Source organism: Glarea lozoyensis (genome assembly GCF_000409485.1).
Source record: "Glarea lozoyensis ATCC 20868 chromosome Unknown GLAREA18, whole genome shotgun sequence".
In the NCBI taxonomy this organism is placed as follows: Eukaryota; Fungi; Ascomycota; class Leotiomycetes; order Helotiales; family Helotiaceae; genus Glarea; species Glarea lozoyensis.
This window is the reverse complement of record NW_007360992.1, coordinates 240,975-260,919: the sequence shown is the minus strand read 5'-3', so window position 1 is coordinate 260,919 and position 19,945 is coordinate 240,975. Positions and strand designations below refer to the sequence as shown.

Here is a 19,945-nt window from a genome sequence, read left to right as displayed (position 1 = left end):
CCCCCCCTTTCGGACCAAAATCACAAAAACCATGATAAGAAAAGACGTTTAACGAAGAGAGTGTTGATAACGAGTAGGTAAAATCGTAGCAGCGTCTAAATGGCTCATTCAAGAAAAAGATATGAGTGAGCAGGAAGTCAAGGAAGCTCATATCCCTGTGGATTGGCATGAAGACCCCGATGTGAATGCGTGGGCGGGGTATTTGGTCAATTGGATTAATGATCGGTTGTTAGAAGAATCTAAAGGCGTTGCCTGCATCGGTAACTATTCCCCTATCCCTCTTCCTTCTTTTTGCCACATATAGAAATTGTGTTGAGAAGTGATTTGTGTAGTGCTTGATCTCATATCCACACACGCCTCATACCAAAAACGCGGTCTAGGTAAACAGATGATGGATTATGGCACCGGGATTGCGGATGCGATGGACGTGCCTTCTTTTATTGATGGGACGGCGTTGGCGGGACGGTTGTATGGGGGTGAGTTCCTCTTTTCTTATCAGTCTAGCTTGGTTGTTGGAGGGGGAAGTGCTGATGATATTGGATAGGTGCGGGATTTAAGGGCACGAAACTAGTAGTCCCCGTCCCTGAAAAATGGAGGGAGAGGGAGAGGATTGAGTATTTTTGTTATGCGAGGCCGAGGGGTGGGAGGTGAGGAGAGGAAATGAAGTGGTTTTGCGATGAAATGGAGAGGGGGTATGAGTGGGCCGAGTTTGAGAAGTAAGGGAGGATGTATTACGGTACTTGTTCGTCTTTTCTTCGAGGATGTTGATGAAAATCGAGAAGAAGGAACACTCCGGTTTTTCTTGATAGTGAGCTGTATGAAGAATCCCACAAATCAGGAACAAAATTGACATGCATCTTTCTGTCAGTCAGCTACGCCTATTTGTTAGCTTCTCGAAGGGATACTCGGAACTTTAGTTGGCTACTAATTTCTAGATTTTATCACTCAGAACTTCATCGGCTGAAAATATGTAGACTTTACTTCTCATATTTAATTTTGGTTCATGAGATTTGAGAAGTTGAAAGCTGGTCTTCTGTTTTCTTTTTCCAAACAAGGTACACTTCCTCTTGATGGATGTGTCCGTAACTTTGAAGTTGCGGTACAGTGCTGGTGAGTATCTACAACACAATAAAGTCTGAACTAGCTTGCCAGTAAAGCTAGTGAGATTTCACGTTAGTTTACAAACCTATTAATCGCCTTTCACCATTTACTTTCCTTCATAAACACATCTCCCCAAATTGCCCTTAACAGCTCAACGTTCAACCCCCAAGCAACAAAGCACCCAGAATCTCGATATTGCTTAATCTGCCGGCCAAACATGTTTCTCTAAATTACATAACTGAGAATGCCATAACGTCTCGGGCGGATTGCTCTTTCCACTCCGAAATAGAAGGTAAGGAATATCCCCTAACAAATTACAAGTCTTCCGCATTTCAACGAGCTTGATCATCATCTGGCGTGAAATTTTTCTGTAATCATGTACTCATATGATGCACTTCTTAAGAGGTTTTTTTCATTTCTTGGATAGAGTGGTGCTGTTATGAATGAGATATGTGTCATTAACAGCTTTATTTAAGGAACAGTTTAGCGTGGATGTTTAACAAAGTGAGGCAAGTTTAGGATGATAGTTTACCTGTTGCGAAGAGGAAGATATAGTTGCAGATCCTGATAGAGACCTCTATTTTTTGGTGTTAAAAGTGTAGCATCACATGTTTCGACGGTTGGATGAAATTTACGATCGTGATTGTCCATATAATATCGTCACACATGGACAACCATCATAGCACTACCGTCACTTCACCTCACTAGCATAGAAAACATTGTCTAGTAGGTAAAAATCTTCTTTTCCTCTCTATCTGCCCTCCTCTATATACAACCCCTCCCAGCGCTCCTAGCAAACGCATCATGGTATCTTCAAAAGCAATACATACATACATTACGAACCCCTCCCCTCCTCCATCTTCGCAACCACACCCCATCAGCAATAGAAATAAGTATCACCCTCCTTGTTCATCCACTCCAGGATCTCATAATTACAAAATCCAATAAGGTAGAAATAATGCCGTGCAATGTCATGCCATGCAATGTTATTCAAATGAGCAACCCCTCCAAAAAGTGGAAGAAGGTTCAAAAAGCAAACTCCAAATCCGTTCAATTGCATCCTTGCAAGAACTGTAAAAGTGTATGATGATGCGTAAACCCCCAAAATGATAAAGGGATAATTGTCCCTAAGTAATATAAAAAGCTGAATGTCAACACGCTCGCTAAATGCTTGAGAAATGCAAATTCATGTTATACCAAACTCAGAAACGAGCTTGGTATTATTGTTCGTTTCGTGTGTCGGATAGATTAATTATTATGAGGTGAGTGAGGCGAAAAATCCAGTGGATGCCTGCGCTCGTTCCTCCTCGATTGCTTGTTGCAATTTGCGGGTTTCGCGTTGAGCTTCTTCGCGCTCGTTTTGAAGCTCCATGACTTCGATCTGGGCCACGTTCATACGGCCAACAACTTCCTCCATCTCATGATCAGCATCGGCGAGGGCACTCTCGAGTTCAATGACACGTTGCTTGAGGAAATCCATTTGGGAGTCTTCTGATACAGACAATCCTTTGCCCGATGATGTAGCCATCAAGTTTGGCATTCTCGCCGAGTTGGCGAACAATGGAGAGAGAGGTGTTTTAGGTCCGAAAAGTCTTGGTGACCGAAGACCATCCTTAACACGTTGTAATTGAACATTGTGGGTATCCTTCAATCCTTTGATCTCATCCTCGTGCTTGGCGATCTTGTCTTCTGACGCCTGCTGCGCAGCCATCAACTGATCCTCGAGACCCTTGAGCTTGCTCTGCATCATCATAATCTTCTGAGCGTTGGTGTTCTGATCCTTCTCACCTCGTTCAATTGTCTCAGCAAGACGCTTCCTCAGAGTGCTATTGACCGAAAGTTGTTGACGAACTTGAACAGCCAACTCTTCTACACGCTGTGCAGAGTTGCGAAGTTCTTCTGAAAGAGCAAGTTGTTCGCCAACATGGCTCTTCTCCTCAACCCGGAGATACACAGATTGCTTTCTCAGCGAATCTGCCTCCATGGAAGCAAAGTCTCGCTCAGATATTGCAGCCGCGAGACTCTGCTGAAGTTGCTTAATGGCCATCTCGGTGTCGGCATCCTGGGGTGCAGAGTTCTCGAGAGCCTGGAGCCTATCCAATGATTCGACATACGCCTTCTGCAGTTCTTTGTACGCACTCTCTAGGCCATCAGACGAGATAGTACCACTGAGCGGCCTTGAACCACTGTTTGGTCTTCCGCTTGGCGTCAGAATATCATTTGCCTGTAACAACTGTCGCAAAGAATTGATTTCCTGCTCTGCCCGATCAAGATCCATTTTCAGCCCACCAAGACCCTTCTCACACTGCCACTTTTGTTCGATAGCTTCATCTGCTCGTCGACGAAGTGTGTTAATCTCTTCCCGTAAATATGAGACTTCTTTATTGTAGCCAGCGCGCCGTGGCGAATCCGAAAGAGCACGATCACGTTCCATCTCTAGTTGACGAATCTTCTTTTGGTTTTCACGGTTCTGATATTCTTGACGTTCGAGAAGGCTTTTCAAAGCCCGATGCAACGAATCGCGTTGAAGCTCAATATCCTTGACACGCTCCGCAAGAGCGTCCCGAGATTCTGTCGCTTTTACAGATGAAGATCTCGTGAGAGAAGATGGTCGTGACCTGGAGACGGCACCATGTGCGACAGAATTGGCCCGACTTAAGCTTGTAGCCCTTGGTTTCGTTGAGATTGGCTCTTCCGCGATACTATCAAACTTCTGTAGCTTCTTTTGCATGTCCATTTGTAGCTTTTGCGCATTGGCGAGGTTCATGTTTTCCGTCCTGAGCGTCTGCATTTCCTGCTCCATCTTTGTTCGCTCATATGTAAGCCTTTCATGTTGAGCTGCTTGCGCTTCGAGGCCTTCGACACGTGCATGTAATTGAGGGATGATTTCGTCGCGGAGATTGTCCCGTTCGTTATGTGAGCTCTGTAATTCGGACTTGAGCGCGGTGAGCAGATCTTCAAAATTGTCCTTGACTTGCCGCTCCTCCGCTAAACGACGACGAAGGTCTTCACAAGTTGTCTCCAATTCCTTTAGACGACCGGTCGTGTCGAGAGAGTTTATCGAAACAAGATCAACCTATCATATGTCAGCATGGGCTAAGTTTTGTGGTTGGGTTACCTGCCTGCGAAGCTCTCTCCTCAAGGGATCGAATATGATTTTCCAACACTTTCCTTCTTGCGCGCTCCTCCTGAACCTTATCTGTGAGTTCGAGTCTGATTTGCGCTTTTTCCACTTGCGTTTTTCTGATAGCGCGATCCAACTCATCTTGTTTGTTATCAGAGTCTCCTCCATATCTTACAGAGCTTGTTCCCGAGTCAGAAAAGTAGTCACTCGTCCGCCTACCAGCAGGTGTCGACGATACTTGTGCTTCTGCTTGGAGTCTTTCCACAAGATCCTCGAGATCCATCTCTCGCCTGATCGAGGAAGCAAGCTCCGAACTTATCTCCTTCAATTCCTTCTCCATCTCTTCGATTTGTATTGGGGTCGTGGGTGTTGCCAACGGTACTTGTAAATGCGAGTTGCCAAAATAACTTCCAGAGTCGGCATTGGCCTTTGGTACGTCGATGGCGGTAGGTATATTTCTCGAATTAGACTTTGAGGCATCGGCAACGTTTTCGGTTTGTTTCGGTGTTGGGGGTAGAGGAGAGAAAGAGTTCTCGGACAAAGGCGTTGTGGGTGATGCACCACCTCCCCAGCCAAAGAAAGAGCCAAGCTTTGACCCGCTTGGGGATTTAGGTTGCGACTTTTGAATGGTTGAATTAGAATCGTTTGAGTCGTTACTGAAGGTTCGCGATATCCCATTAGGTGACGTCAAGTTGTGTGGTGGTGTAGGCTTGGAGGAAAATATGGACATAGTAGATTGCGACTGGCTGGTTATACTCGAGTCACTGTACCATGTACCGTTCGATTCCGAGCCTGAAGTGATCGCTGAGTCGACGGTCAACCTTGCATGTTTCGGAAGCAAAGTGTCCTGGTGGGAGGGTTGACTTGGGATGTTAAGGTTTGGGCTTTGCGGAGGGTAAGTATGCTCCGAGTTGTGAGAGGCAGCTGGGACAGCAGGAGTATTGTTTGCTGTCAAAGCTACTGGATTGTTATGATGTCTGTTTAGGTATGTTAGTCAAGAACCTTTGGGGTAAAACGGTTTCAACACAAGAGGGCAAGATCTACCTTGAGAAGCTGTCTCGAGACTGTGTATGATCCGGCGGGAGGGATGGAAGTGCTTTTGGTGTTGGGGGAAATTCGTGAAGGGTCGGGCTATCGACGGAGTATCCTCGAGCAAACTTGGGTTCCGGCAGCTCTGGTAGCTCTTTGAGAGAACCAGACAGCACCAGGTGGTCGCCGGTAGAGAAGCGCGTAGCCTCGGACGACGCCGTCACAGGCAGTGGTTTTCTTCTTATGGGCGATGATGGCGATGAGGATGCCGACGAGAAGGCGCGTGACCGGAGGGACAATGAAGGGATTCGAGGGTTATTCTTCCTTTGACTCTGACCGTGTTGGTCGGCTGGGCGTGTTGGATTGGTCGAGCTGGAGGTCACAAAAGTATCCGAGGGTTCGAAGAGATCAGATGGATATGGAGCGTAAGAAGTATCAGATTCCAGGAGAGAGGGGTCGACGGTCTCTTGCGGGTGCAAGCTCTGAGTAGCGACGGAAGTCATTGTTACTTGGTCGCCCAGAGAGACGGCGAGACATTGGACGTCGAGAAGAGATGTGCAATCCGCGATAAGGCTGGATACGGGCAAGTTCGATGATTTCGTGATTGAATTCCAGGATGCTCAGGAAATGTCTCTTTCCAAAATGTAACGGGAGCCCACGACCGTCTCCTTTTGCCAGGTCGCGCACCTGTCGAACGGGCGTGGTTGGCGCTTGGCCTAGCTGTGTTGAGCACGGTATGGCCTAGAAGAGCTAGTCCGACCTTGCGCGGTGGAGAAACGGTGGAGAAACGACAGACAGGCTGGATCGCATCCAGGAGAGCAGGGTGGTTTTGCCAGGGGAAATAATGGCTTGTTCGAGGCTCATGTGGTTCGTGATACAGAAAATTACGACGGTGGGCGGGCAGTCGGAGACGTGAAATTGGCGATCAGGGACCAGTTGGTTGTGGAATTGACGAAAGGGACACGAAAGGGAGAAAGACAGGAGAGCAGCAGGGGAATTTTGGGAAGGCGCGCGGTAGGGATGTCGAGGAGTGCAATTGATCATTGGAGAGCGAGCGTGCTCAGCAGGGTTAGGGGACAATAGGGGCCGCTTGACAGGCCAATTTAGTACCAATAGGACGCCGGTTCCTGGCTTGCTGCATCTGCGGACCCTGAGCCTGAGCCTGAAGCCATCGCCGCCATTGTCGCCATTATTGCCATTAATTACAAGTGGGAATGAAGGCCACCGTAGCAGCTGTTCCTGAGTGCAATTGAAGGATCTGTATGGATAGTACGGAATGGGCTCGACGACATCGTGACCACGACACACTAACGCCGAAGGACGACACAAATTACACAACTGGCCGCGCTTTCTCTCTCATCCACACATCCTCATCCTCTCCCGCCCTCTTGCGCCAGGGCTGGCGACGCCGATGACGACAAGCAAAGAACCGGTGGTCAGAGGGTCGCATGATCTCGACCAACGACTGGACGATGTTTGCTTCTTGTAATGTGTCAAACTTCACGAGGGAGGGGTATCCAAACATCACCCAAACTTCCAACGGCGCTTCGATGACGCGAGGTTGGATTAACCGCCAGAAAGAGAGGTTAATTTGGTGTAGCATCACATGGCTCAAGAGTATTCTCATCTTGCGAGATACAATTGGCGTGCCAGATGTAAAGGTAATTTATGACTTTTAAGTTCGATGGTGCGATGTTTATGATACATTTGTTTGCCATGTTCTTCAATGCGATTCGAAGAACACAGCTAATTGGGAATTCGAATCCACTAACCTTACCAGATTTATCTCATGGGTCATTCTCGACTGCTGGTCTCTTTACGATTGTAAACATGATCCAGTCAAAAGCAGTGCTTTCTGATATCTATTCCACCAGAACATCAACCTCATACAACAGTCTCAACCACATCTCCAAACCACACCCAAACTGCAAGACGCAACAGTGTCTTCCATGATTCATAAATAACCACAGCTTCAATACATCCTTCTGAGTTCCATCATCACGAGAAACCATACAATCCAGATTTCCTTCCACTCCCAAACCAGCGAAACTTTCTGGTCCGGCGATCAATCGCGCTCCTTCACAGCCCTACCAGCAAATCCATACCAATGTCTACGGTGGCCGGTACTGTCTCTTCCCACCTCCTACGGCAGCCATTCACAGCTCGACAACACAACCTCACACACCGCTCACACACCCCTGACACCCATGAAGCGAATACCACCGTATCATCGACACTGTAAACGAACATCAATCTACAATTCTTATCAATTTCATCGGCAAAACATTATGCTACTTTATGCCCTTTGCCCTTCTCCAGTATCAAAAGGCAGCTTACATCTCCAGACTCAAACCTTCATCCAACACTACATAACACATCCACTTACCATCTACTCACATGTCAAAAATCACAGCCGCAGGTATTCCAAAATCCCACAGGAACATCAAAGTTCCCTCCCGTCCAACCGCAACCCACGTTCTCCCGTAAAAAGGAGCGAAGCCTTCGGCACCGAAAGTGGTTTAAGCCAGGAACGGGCGGGAATCGGGATGCGGGCGTGATGCATTGGCCATGAGTGTTAAATTGCGATTTCCCGATTTAGACATGGGTGGATTTCTGGATTGGGATGATGGAGATCGGAGATAAGAGGGTAAATGAGTGCCGATGAGTGAGAGGAAAGTATTTCGTGTTCATCGACATGCTCGAGGTGTAAGAACCACTTGAACTGGGTGCGAAGGATACAGGTTTGTACTTGAACTAATACTCTGATGTTATTCGAGTTCAGTAAATATAAGTACGGAGATATTGGTATGTAAGTTCATATTGGCCGCCGACTTTGCTACATTCAAACCTTTTCTCATCCCGTAAATTTACCCCCACCTCACTTATCTACTTCTCGAATGTCTGAATTGGCTACTCACGTCAAGTAATAGTAATGGCGTAGAAGCCTGCAAATTTCACACAAACTTCGAAGACTATTTACTGCATCGATGTAAAGATAAAAGATGCTGATAGGGCAAGTTCTCGTTGTAGGTCAAGATCAAAGTGTCGTTCTGATACACTGTATCTAGGAAGCTGGAGGCTCGCCTTCGCTTGCGAAGGTGAGACCTCGACATCTTTTTCTATTTTCAGGTTCACCTGAGAAGGCAATTTTGGTTTACATACTTTCCAGTTGGTACCACAAACGAACTCGCTTCGAGCTAAATCGAGCTTGACCTGGAGCTAGGTACTATTATAATAACTGTGAAGCGAGATATTATATTGCATCTCCTTTCTAATAGTGCCGACGGCTCTCTTATATTTATCTTCATTACGTTACAACGTATACACGGTGAAGGGGCATTCCCATGCTTTTGCTCAGACTAGTCTTGCTACCAAAACCACTGACAAAAGATATTCATCCAATCTCAAAAAGGTCCGTAGGCTAAGACTTGAAGTACGAAACCGTATTGGAATGGTTTTCTCTAATGATAGGTAGGTGGACTAGACGGCCTACCAAAAAAGAATGACAAAGTTCTACCATTAAAGTCATATGCTGAGACCAGAGGGTTTCTGGTAAGTGTACAATGTTCTTTTTACTAAAATTTATAGGCTTAATAGTAAGATATAAGTGTGCTATCGTACACTCCTAGTATCATGAGAGAGCGAACATTTTGAAGGTTCTAGTTATGATTTTACTCCTGCTGATCAACTATTGCTAACTGCAGAGTTCGCAAGTTCATACAGGTTTGACACTTCAACCCTTTATCCACAACATGTCCTCATCTGCTTACCGTCCCTCTCCGTGGCCTAGAGTTAGCCATAGACTCAAAACTCCATCACAATAATACACAGATCCCCAGATCCAAAACACCATCGCTTTCCTACCTCGATCTCCATACCTACGACTGCGCAAGCGAACCACAGACCGTACCTATTAGTAGAACAAAGCCTAGCGATTACAGCCTACCCAATTATAATATATTCAAACCCCCAATCGTGGGATACCTCTTATATGTTATCCAAACGGTTGGATTACATTTGCACAGAATCTACTGTAGACTAGAGAAATCCAGCCTCCCTCAGAATAGCGGATTTATTACAACACGGAACCGCGAGTCTTCGTCCTAGAGGAATGAGTACTAGGTACTATGTAGCAGGATGCCTTAAATGATATATATTCAATGAGATCTCGTCAAATGATGCTAGTATTTCAATAAATACCGTGGGAGACAAGAGAAACATTCCGCTCATGAGATATCATGGCAAAAACACACGAGACGGCAATCTTCTCAATCTAAACTTCAAATGATCAAGAGAAATCGAAGCTGGGAGCGATACTTCATCTGGCGGGTCTACAACCTTGTGTTCCCTATTCGTTTTGAACGAGATACATGGTGGGTAGCAATAACTTCTTTTTCCACTTCCTAAACCACAACATTATAATGGTATGTTCGATTTAAGGAACTCAAGCCTCTCACGGCTGATGGAATTATACTCACGGCGCGTGAAAAAAAGCCAGACCACAGATGTAAGTCCCGGATATGAGGGGACTGAGTGTATTTGTCCTATGCACTTGAAAATATACTCTACTCAGAAGTAAGGAGGGCAGTAAATTAAATCTCCTCACTCTCTCCTTAATCTATCAGCACAGCAACTCACTTTTAATTCTTACAAAACTTGCCCACGGCTTCTCTATACAAATTAGAATCAGATCACCTGAATAGTAGGATTCAAAGTGAGATATAATCGTTCGAAATCCGTGGCCTCGCCACATCCACACCTAGAGCTTACAACCCACAAATGTCAAGTGCCGTCTGACACCGACCACTTACTTCCCGGTATTTTGACTGCGAATCTGAAATGGACTTTATTTCTTGCTCTTGCCAAAACCCAATTGAACATAAAATATGCCATATGAAGAAACATAATTTAAGATCAATGGCAGACGAGCAAGTGTAAAACCTCGCCCGAAGACTCATCAATGGAAACGAGAAGATAATAGAAAGAGAAAATATCCTTACCTCGCTAGGCAGGCAGTCTGACATGCAAGTCAGACGTGGGTCGGCATCATGCAAGCCAGAAGGAATGGAAGAGGATAGAATCCGCAAGATTGAAAGTCAATCACACATACAGAAAACTGGTTGAAGATCAAATAAGATAGACGAGTATATTGTAAACAATAGCACCGATATCTATCCCCTCTACGACGAAGACCCCATTGCGGTCTCGTCATCCCTATCTCAAGCACTATAAAAAACCAATCAGATATTTCAAGAAGAGCAAATAAAGCACATCTTATACAAAAGATGTCCTCGTGGGGCGCAAAGCTCTTGCCCCGCTTTTATGTAAATTATCTGGAAATCGTTATTTCAAGAGATGTTGAAGTTCTCCCTAACGCCAGATGCTATGATGCTCTTCCCTTTAATTTTGCCGCATAAAACAAGGTTGTGTTGGGCGCAGGTGCTGCCCGCCGTCTTATCTACGGTCTATGTTGAATTCAGACTTTTTGAACGTCCAGTGCCGACCGGTATAATAAACGCGAAAGAGAAATGCTCTATTTCTTGCCGCTCCGAAACCACCGTTTGAAAACACACATTAATCGAATACCAGAACGAAAACTCCATTCCCCGTAGGTCGTTGAGACCATGCCTATTCGTCAATCATTTCGCCGTGAGATGTCCAAAGGAAAATATAAGCATTAGACGTTGAGTCAAATGCAAGTCATGGCTCTATCCACAAATGTAAGTTTAAAATTCAAGGGTCTTTGGCTTCTCCCAGGTGAATTCCTGGCTAGTGAAGTGACCGTTCTTGGCTGTCTTGAAGTAAATTGGTCTGGCAAGATCAAGCTCCTTGACGATGACTCCAGGTCTCATGTCAAAGTTCTTCTTGATGATGTCGACCAACTCATCGGAACTTCTTGTGGATGTACCGTAGGTCTCGACGAAAAGGGAAAGTGGCTCTGCGACACCAATGGCGTATGAGAGTTGGACAAGTGCACGTCGTGCAAGCTTGGCGTGGACCAAAGACTTTGCGATCCAGCGAGCGAGGTAGGCAGCGGAACGATCGACCTTGGAGAAATCTTTTCCGGAGAAAGCACCACCACCGTGAGCTCCCCATCCACCGTATGTGTCGACGATGATCTTACGGCCGGTGAGACCAGCATCACCCTGAGGACCACCAATGATGAACAATCCGGATGGTTGGATCTGAACGCTTGTTAGCATGATACAGCCGAAATAGGCGATAAATACTTACGTGGTAGATGGTCTTGTCATTCAAGTACTTGGCAGGGATGACCTTCTCGATAATCTTCTCCTTGATCTCCTTTCGCAATTGCTCGGTGGTGATGTCCTCGCTGTGCTGGGCGCTGACAACAACGGTGTCTACTCTGACTGGGACAACTGCGCCGTTATCGTGCTTGTACTCGACGGTAACTTGAGTCTTGGTATCAGGTCTCAACCAAGGGAGGGATCCATCTCGGCGAGCAGCAGACATCGCAGCGTTAAGCTTGTGGGCCAATTGAAGAGTCAAAGGGAACAGTTCTGGGGTCTCATCGGTGGCATATCCGAACATGATACCCTGGTCACCAGCTCCGAGTTGCTCGAGGGCTTGCTCGTAGTGAAGACCTTGAGCGATATCTGGGGATTGTTCCTCAATGGCGACCAAAACATTGCAAGTCTTGTAGTCGAATCCCTTTGCGGAGTCATCGTAACCGATGTCCTTGATCGCTCCACGGATAACTTTCTGGTAGTCGAGACGGGCCTTTGTGGTGATCTCACCAAAGACCATAATCATACCGGTCTTGGTGGCAGTCTCACAAGCGACCTTGGAGAGAGGATCCTCCCGTAAGCACGCATCGAGAATGGCATCAGAGACCTGATCAGCGATCTTATCTGGGTGACCTTCACCAACTGATTCGGACTGAAGGAAGTTTTATCAGTACGATGTGGTCATTGTGCAACCTGTCCACGGATGACTTACGGTGAAGAGGAAAGTTCCCTGGTTGTGGTGGGAAGTCCCATTGGAGGTACCGTTTGGCGCCATTTTTGCGGTATTTGAGGATTGGAAGGTGAAAGGAGAGTGGGGATTCGATTGCAACCTGAACCTGTATCTGTATCTGTGGGCGGGACTGGAGGAGAGAAGTGGTATGAAAGAAGGAGCTCGAGGGATCCTACAGAAATTTGGTGGGGTTTTTAAATGGAAGGCCGTGCTCACTGCTGTGAAGGTTGTTGGAGACGCTAGCCGAAAAATGGTGCAATCCGAAGGAATTTTGTGCCGCATTACACCGCCTTTTTGAGGAAAAGTACACTTCTGCCACCCTATGATAGGACACAGACAATCTCGTTGCTGACGCTCAAGCCGGCATAGGATTGATCAAGGGGTGATGCAAGAGGGGTTGTTTCAGCCTTGTACATCAGGTTCACCTTGGGAATATTTCGTGTTCGGATTTGCGAAAGGCTGAGGGCGCGGGGAAATATTTTGCGATTTTCGACTTGGTTATATACCCCACCAAGCACAGTTTCCAACCAACATCATGTCTAAATACGGGGTTTTGGTGATGGGTCCAGCTGGGGCAGGCAAGGTATGTCAGATTGCAGCTTCACCGAGTATTGGTATAGCTGACATCGCTGCAGTCAACTTTTTGCTCAGCGCTGATAACTCACTTGCGGAACAATCGCCGTTCGTGTTTCTATGTAAACCTCGATCCCGCCGCCGAAGAATTTACCCACGAACCGGATTTGGATATCAAAGATCTAATCTCCTTGGAAGATGTTATGGAAGAGATGGGACTAGGGCCTAATGGTGGACTGATATACTGCTTCGAATTCCTTCTCGAGAACCTCGATTTCCTCACCGAAGCCCTGGATCCATTGTCCGAGGAGTACTTGATCGTTATCGACATGCCTGGACAGATTGAATTGTATACGCATATTCCTATCTTGCCGGCGCTGGTTAAACACTTAACGAAGACCGGTGCATTGGATATAAATCTTTGCGCGGCGTATTTACTAGAGGCGACTTTCGTGGTTGACAAGGCGAAGTTTTTCGCGGGAACACTTAGTGCGATGAGTGCGATGATCATGTTGGAAGTACCACATGTGAATATCTTGAGTAAGATGGATCTTGTCAAAGGATCGGTTGGGAAAAGAGAATTAAAGAGATTTCTGGATCCGGATAGTACATTACTGGACGACGCACCAGGCGAAGAAGATGTGGATGACGGTACACAACAGGCGGGAGAATCGGGAACGATGATGAGAGGTGCAAGCTTCAAACGACTAAACCGAGCTGTTGCTGGTCTAATCGACAGTTTCAGCATGGTGTCATATTTGAGATTAGAAGTTCAAGACGAAGACAGTGTAGGTGAAATACTGAGCTACATCGACGACGCGATTCAGTACCATGAAGCTCAGGAACCGCGAGAGCCAAACGACGAAGTAGAATATGATGAGACAGCCGGCGAGAACTAAGTAATGATACCATGGTTAGAGGAGTAAGGGCCGGGGATAAAATGCATAGCGTCGGCGTAATTTGTACTATTACCATTATATACTACTATTTTCCGTATCATGTTCAAAGATGGATCAAAAGCGCCCACCCAACCCACCAAGATGCCTTCCCAATATCATTTCATAACGCCTACGGGCAATAGCATCCTGTCGGAAGCCCGTTTCCATCCAAAAACAAACTTTCCCAACCTGAAGATGCTTCAGTGACCATAATACTCTCTCGTCGCTGTGCCCAGGTCCATTGCCACGGAGGTAAAATGCAGTCACGGCATCTTAACCAGCCCCAAAGACACCTCCCTCACTCTCGACTAATATCCTTCTCCCATCTACATCACCACCTCGCCCTCCCCCCTCTCATCCCCTCCACACTCCCCTGCTGCTGATACCCCTCCCACCTTCTATACTCCCTCATCCACACCGCACTAATCTCCTCACCCCACCCCACAAGATCCCTCACACTCCTCTCCAGCCCCCTCTGCGACACCATCGCGCCGACCAGCCCCAGCACGCCCCAGAACATCAGGCGCATCACCAGCCGCGTCCACCACAGCAGCATCCGTCGGAACGTGTCGAGCACTTTGATCGCGATGATGAAGAAGCCTACGAGCAGGATCGCCGAGATGATGGCGGGTGATTCTTGTGCGAATGTGAAGGTGCGTTGGAGGAGGGGGGTGAGGATGGGTGTTGCGTGGGACTGGACGGTTGAGAGGGTTGAGGTGAAGGTGCGTCGGAGGGGGGTGAGGTAGGGGTTGAGTGTTTGGTAGAGACTGTGGGCTTGGAAGGCGTAGTCTTGAAAAGTCAGCATGAGGAATAGGGTTGGGGATGGGGTGATGGTACCTTGGATTAAATCCATTTTGAATAGCTGGCAGTTGTGTGTTGCGCGTGCCAAATAGGTGCGCTTGTTTCGCGGGAGTTGGGGTTTGCTTTCTTGTTTGGTATCACTTTTTGGTGAGACAGGTGTAAAGCTGAAGAGAGAGAAAGAGCTTCTATGTTGATGTTGGATTGGGAAGTGGTTGCGGATTGGGATAATTAATGATGTTGCAAGACATGTTCTCTGGGGAAACGCGCCTCGCTAGGTCATGTTGCGACGTAGTCTATTTTGGCACGTGAAGAGGGTGAGTGAGGGGTGAAAATACATGTTACAAGACCACTTCTAAAGACATTCAGCTGTATTTCATTACGAAAAAGCTGATTTCAAACATTTTGTTATTAATCACAGCATTTCTATTCTAAAGTACTGCTGCCTGAAAAAACTCGTTACTATTCTTCTATTGCGAACATACAACCTCGCTATGCAAAAATCAAGACCCTTTCGGATATGCTTACAGCTGGAACACCGTGTACTCTTCATTTAATTTCTAATTTCTTCTCAATCATCATCCAAGGTCATCTATATCATAATCTTCCCAGCTCATAAGGGGGCAATACATGGTACTTTTATAGTGACTCGAAGTGATTTCTCGGTCCCTTGGAAACCAAAGCAAAGAAACAAAATCCACCACTTCTCACAGGCCGCCATTCCCATATTTCTCCAATGCCTTCTTATACCACACATCCCAATCAAACGTTTCCACTCCATGAGTAACCTTCCACCACCCACCAAAAAGACTCACAAAACTCTCCCGATCCCAAGGATCAGTCTCAATAACCTGATCGACTCTAAAATGCAGCTTTTGCTCAGCTAACCGAGCAAGCTCTTCTGCTCCACCCTCCCGCAATAACTTGGAAAAGCGCTTCTCATCTACACTCGGCGTTGAGAGACCGTCACCGTACAGCTCTCCTAGGTCGTACAGTAAGAGCGGTGATTGGAATGCCGAGCTCTTTGAAGTAACAATGGCTAGCTCCCAGTCGATAATGCCGGTGATGTTGTAGTTATCGTCGACCATGAAATTTGCGTCCCTGGAATCTACATGACGGAGGAAGAAAGGGGGTGATTCGTTGGGTGGGAGGGAGTCGAGAAGACTTTTGTAGACAAGATATTGATCAAGTGGTGCTGAAGATGCAATCTCCTGGCTTTTGATAAGCTGGAGTCTCTGCTGGATTAAAGCTGTGTAGTAGTCGTTTGAATGATTGAATGGGCCGAATGGTGTCAGATTTCCGCTCGAGTCGTAGTCGAAAAACGCAGGTCCAACTTCTGGTTGCCCCGTAGATGACAGTTGCAGATGTCCCACCTTGTCGAGAGGATGTTGTTCCAACTTGGTATATATGTCTGCTAATTGACCAGCGAACTTTTCTTTCTGTGCCTCGCTTGCTTTGTACCATTCCAATGGCTTTCCAGGCAGCTTTTCAAGTAGAATATAACCCGCGCCAACAATATTCATAGGATCCTCGTCGTCAGCACAGTCGTACACCTCAGAGACTAGAACACCGGTTCCTGCAAGGAAGCGATATGTCGCAAACTCACTCCGTCTATCGACATTTGTCTCCTGCAATGGAGGTTCGTTATGATTTGGGAGTCTGAACCTTGCCAACCAAGTTTTACCGTCTTCAAACACAATTGAGCCGTGGTAATTACGCCCGCCGACGATGTTAAAGTTGAAATACGCTTGATCCGCTGATGGGAGATTGACAGTGCATTTGACCCCATCACGTAGAGTCTCTGCACGCATGCGAAGGGCATCACAGTTGATAGTTTCCAACAGTGTGGAGATTACCTTTTCGCCTGCCGCTCGTCTGATCGAGTTTAGATCCTTGAGCTTAGCTGGGTCCCTTGATCTGTAGATCGCTTGAACATCCTGGATTCATGTCAGACATTATGGATATATCGAAGCATTGTTTCGATGATTCAAACCTCTGCTGTAGCACAAGAATGCAGCCTTGACACTATATGTTTTTTGCAGAAATGTCGGTTACAAAGTTCACACTGTCCGTGGAGCGCTCTTAAAGCTGGCAGATCACACGGTTGAAGCGCACAAGGCCACTTCATACTTGAGCATTTGACTAGAAATGGTTAATACCGTGTTGGAAAATGGAATCGAGTAAGATCGCAAACGGTGCCTTACCTTTGCAGTTGCCGAAGAGACTTCTGTTATACAACATCCAAGGAAAAAAGAGTGGTTCACCAACCCCATATACCCTTGCTGCATATGTGATGCGTGTTGGGAGCCACGTTGACTGCAGCAAGCTTGGCTAAATTCGTAAATAAGGGCCATTAATTATATCAATTATGAATACGATCTAATCGATACTCTATTCAATATGCTTCCAACCAGAACACAATGTGCTCCCCCATACGCCAAATTTATGATGGTTTTCGTTATCATCTAAGGTCATCAATATCGTCATCTTCCCAACCTAGGGATTTATATATACAACCCTCCTGTTCTATGCTGACCTTCTTTGGCGTCTCTGAAATTGAATTTGGAGCTTCCAAGACAGTTTTATTCTCCTGATCAAACCTAGGAGATTGAGTAGGATGTCCGTGGACTACGTCGTTTGTGAGTTTCTTCTTAATTGGCGTTTCAAGAACGTCAAGTTGAGACCAGGATTCTTGAGGTAATTTTGTGACAGAGTCGGAAACAGTCGAGAACAACTGAGCACTTGATCGACGTATATGCGAAGTAGATGGTGGAGGAACCCTGGGCTGAAAACTTCGATCAATACCCAGAAAATCTCTGGTCCTTGGTAGTGCCCGGGTTGGCGTTTCCTGTACTGCAGAGAAAAGAGGGTTCTTTTTCGCGGCCGCTTCCCGAACACTAGACTGCGGAATTCTAGGAAGACTTGAAGGTGGAATTGCTTCCAAAGTGGGACTTAGAAGCCGCTCAGAATGTTGACTCGGCGGCTTGAGATTTGCGTCCCTCATACGGTTTGTCTTTGGCGTTGCAGATATTTGGATACCCTGGAAAAGGGGATTCCTAACAGGCTTCTTCGATTCTGGCAAATGGTTAGTATTCAGTTTTAAATAATAAATTTTCTTCAGTGGCTTACTTCGAGAATGTGAAGCGGAAGTGGACCGCCGCTCCGCGGTCTCAACCAGAGCCTTCCCAGCGAGTTCACGATTAGGCTTTTTCAATGCTGAGATAGCATCTTTGAGTTCGGCATCTATCTTGGCTTGTTTTGCTGCTTTCGCATTCGTGGCTGCATTAAAGCTACCGAGATCCACTTCTCGACGAGCCAGCTGCTTCGACTTTGCGACCTGACCTCTACCACTGTCCCCAAATTGGGACTCCGCCACTGGAATACCGGATAATGATGGTGCTTCGCTTTTTTCACGTTTTAATCCAGGAATCGATGGCATGGTTGCGGATCTCAAGAGCGACACGGCACGTTCTGGGCCACGAGACATACTTCGACGCTCTCGCTCATCTGTAAGAACACGCTGCAAACTCCGCCGCGGCTTGGACGGAACAGGTCTTTTGGTAGCCGCACCGGGACGCGATAGTGCGCCCGAGAAGCTGGAAGATTTTGAAAGCTTTGCTTTCGGCGGTGATACAACCACCGGGCCACCTAGCTTACGATTTATGATGGCACAACGCTCCGGTAGACGGGCTGAGAAGCTGTAAAGAATTAAAGATGGGAAATCGCAGGAATGCACTGTACTCACAATGGTGCAATAACTTCGATACAAAAGTCTTTTAGTATGTTGTCTGTGTGCTTCGATACTGCACCCAAACTTCCAGGAACCACGTTCTGACTGTCTTGGTCTGTTGCCTTTACATCTTCCATCTGGATTGACTGCCAGATGCACAAACGATCAATGTGAACATCGATGATATTGGAAAGATTCTCGGGCCTTTTAGACTTGGATTGCTTCTCGTTTGCTCGTAACGGCTCTGAGCCAGGGGCAACGGAAGGCAAACTGTCCCCCTTATCCTCTGTTTGGGAGGCTAATGGTTGTAGTGCGAGCACTTCGAGGATGACGATTAGTTGGAGCTGTGTTTCTCGAATTCGTAGCTGAGAAATCCTGTTCTTCGCTACCTCCTCTCTGGACGTTCCTGGTGCTCCTGAATCAGCATCATCGTCGTGACACGACCACCATTTTCGAATCAAATCCTCTTCTGACGGATACAGGCCATTCTTTCCGGTCTTAATTCGCTTAGTGCTCTTTCTCTTCTTGATCTTCAAAGGGCCATCTTCATCTTCAATGGCGCTATCATGAATATCTATCGTAGAAACGCATGTAGGAACTCCATCGCGATACTTCTTTTCGATCAAAGAGTTTGACAAAACGAGACTTTCGAGAAACGAGACTAGGTCGCTCATTTCTAGAGACGAGTCATAGTCAAGGTGAAAAGCAGCGCGCGCTCGAGAGATTGGCCCTTTCGCAAAATAAGCAAGTGATGCCTGTCAACGTTAGCTACTGCAACAACGTCAATCTAAAAAATCCTTACCTTTGAGAGATAGAGTGCCTCCAGGTATTGCGTGCGCACATTGTCAAATATTTCTTCGCCAGTCGGCGGCGCAGGGGTTTCTGCTAATCCAGGAGATTTGGCTGAAGTGGGCAGTATTGGTGGTAGTAAAGCTTCTGTTTCTGCGTTTGCGGGTGATTCGATGTGTGGTAATTCTGTTGACATGGGCGTGGACGGTCTTTTGACCATGGACTGAATAGCCTCAATTGCCAGACGCTTCTTTTTATCGTATTTGTGTGACTCGGTAGTGGTACTAGGGAAGACATCCTCCTGCTGTAGAAGACTGTTGCGGCCAGGCTCTCTTTCTGTCTGATTGGGTATTTCCTGTTTCGACATGACCGCGGATGCCTTCAATTGCCGCACGTCAACCCAGGACCCAAGCTTGCAGAGCACATATAGGCCCCTGGCCTCTCTTTCTACGGCGTATAATGTGCGTCCATCCTCAAATCGAGCTATAAGTACCACAGGTTGGTTTCCCATACGTTCTTCCAGCTCCAAGATTTTGACGTGAGTCTCAAACAAGCGCGACTGTGGGAGTGCATTCGCCGAGGGCACAAGGTCTAGGAATGATAGTGGTAATTTGGATCGAGGTAATAACATAAGCGGATAGAGCGTGCGCGGCTTTACGAAAACTGTCGTTGGATATGGCTACATGGTTGTCTTGTGAGTTAATTGATATCGAATTGAGACAGTGACTTCCAACCTTGACTACGAAACTCCCTTCGAGAAGATCCTCCATAGTGTTGCCATCTCGTTTTCGTTTCTTGGACCCAGAGAAGCTGCCGTCGCTGAGGTTCATGGAATTGTCTGAAGTTGGTGTAAGGATTCCTGAACGCGCAGGAGTTTTGACCGAC

The 19,945-nt window shown here is 46.8% G+C and overlaps 5 protein-coding genes across 5 annotated transcripts; 1 reads left to right on the top strand and 4 right to left on the bottom strand.

Moving 5' to 3' along the window:
- Positions 1-2,356: 2,356 nt before the first annotated feature.
- On the bottom strand, positions 2,357-5,757 carry GLAREA_12315 (uncharacterized protein; the record flags this gene model as incomplete). Its single annotated transcript, XM_008083097.1, has 3 exons — positions 2,357-4,177; positions 4,269-5,202; positions 5,270-5,757. The coding sequence occupies 3 exons, from the start codon at positions 5,755-5,757 to the stop codon at positions 2,357-2,359; spliced, it is 3,243 nt and encodes a 1,080-aa protein (XP_008081288.1).
- A 5,223-nt stretch (positions 5,758-10,980) lies between these two features.
- Positions 10,981-12,277, bottom strand: GLAREA_12314 (S-adenosylmethionine synthetase; the record flags this gene model as incomplete). The annotated part of the gene is made up of 3 exons (XM_008083096.1): positions 10,981-11,439; positions 11,489-12,154; positions 12,215-12,277. 3 exons carry the CDS (start codon positions 12,275-12,277, stop codon positions 10,981-10,983), a joined length of 1,188 nt encoding a protein of 395 aa, XP_008081287.1.
- A 490-nt stretch (positions 12,278-12,767) lies between these two features.
- Positions 12,768-13,704, top strand: GLAREA_12313 (P-loop containing nucleoside triphosphate hydrolase; the record flags this gene model as incomplete). Its single annotated transcript, XM_008083095.1, has 2 exons — positions 12,768-12,815; positions 12,868-13,704. The coding sequence occupies 2 exons, from the start codon at positions 12,768-12,770 to the stop codon at positions 13,702-13,704; spliced, it is 885 nt and encodes a 294-aa protein (XP_008081286.1).
- Positions 13,705-14,074: 370 nt separating this feature from the next.
- Positions 14,075-14,596, bottom strand: GLAREA_12312 (uncharacterized protein; the record flags this gene model as incomplete). The annotated part of the gene is made up of 1 exon (XM_008083094.1): positions 14,075-14,596. One exon carries the CDS (start codon positions 14,594-14,596, stop codon positions 14,075-14,077), a length of 522 nt encoding a protein of 173 aa, XP_008081285.1.
- A 652-nt stretch (positions 14,597-15,248) lies between these two features.
- On the bottom strand, positions 15,249-19,890 carry GLAREA_12311 (Protein kinase-like (PK-like); the record flags this gene model as incomplete). The annotated part of the gene is made up of 6 exons (XM_008083093.1): positions 15,249-16,478; positions 17,078-17,616; positions 17,671-18,239; positions 18,287-19,026; positions 19,074-19,651; positions 19,719-19,890. 6 exons carry the CDS (start codon positions 19,888-19,890, stop codon positions 15,249-15,251), a joined length of 3,828 nt encoding a protein of 1,275 aa, XP_008081284.1.
- Positions 19,891-19,945: the final 55 nt, after the last annotated feature.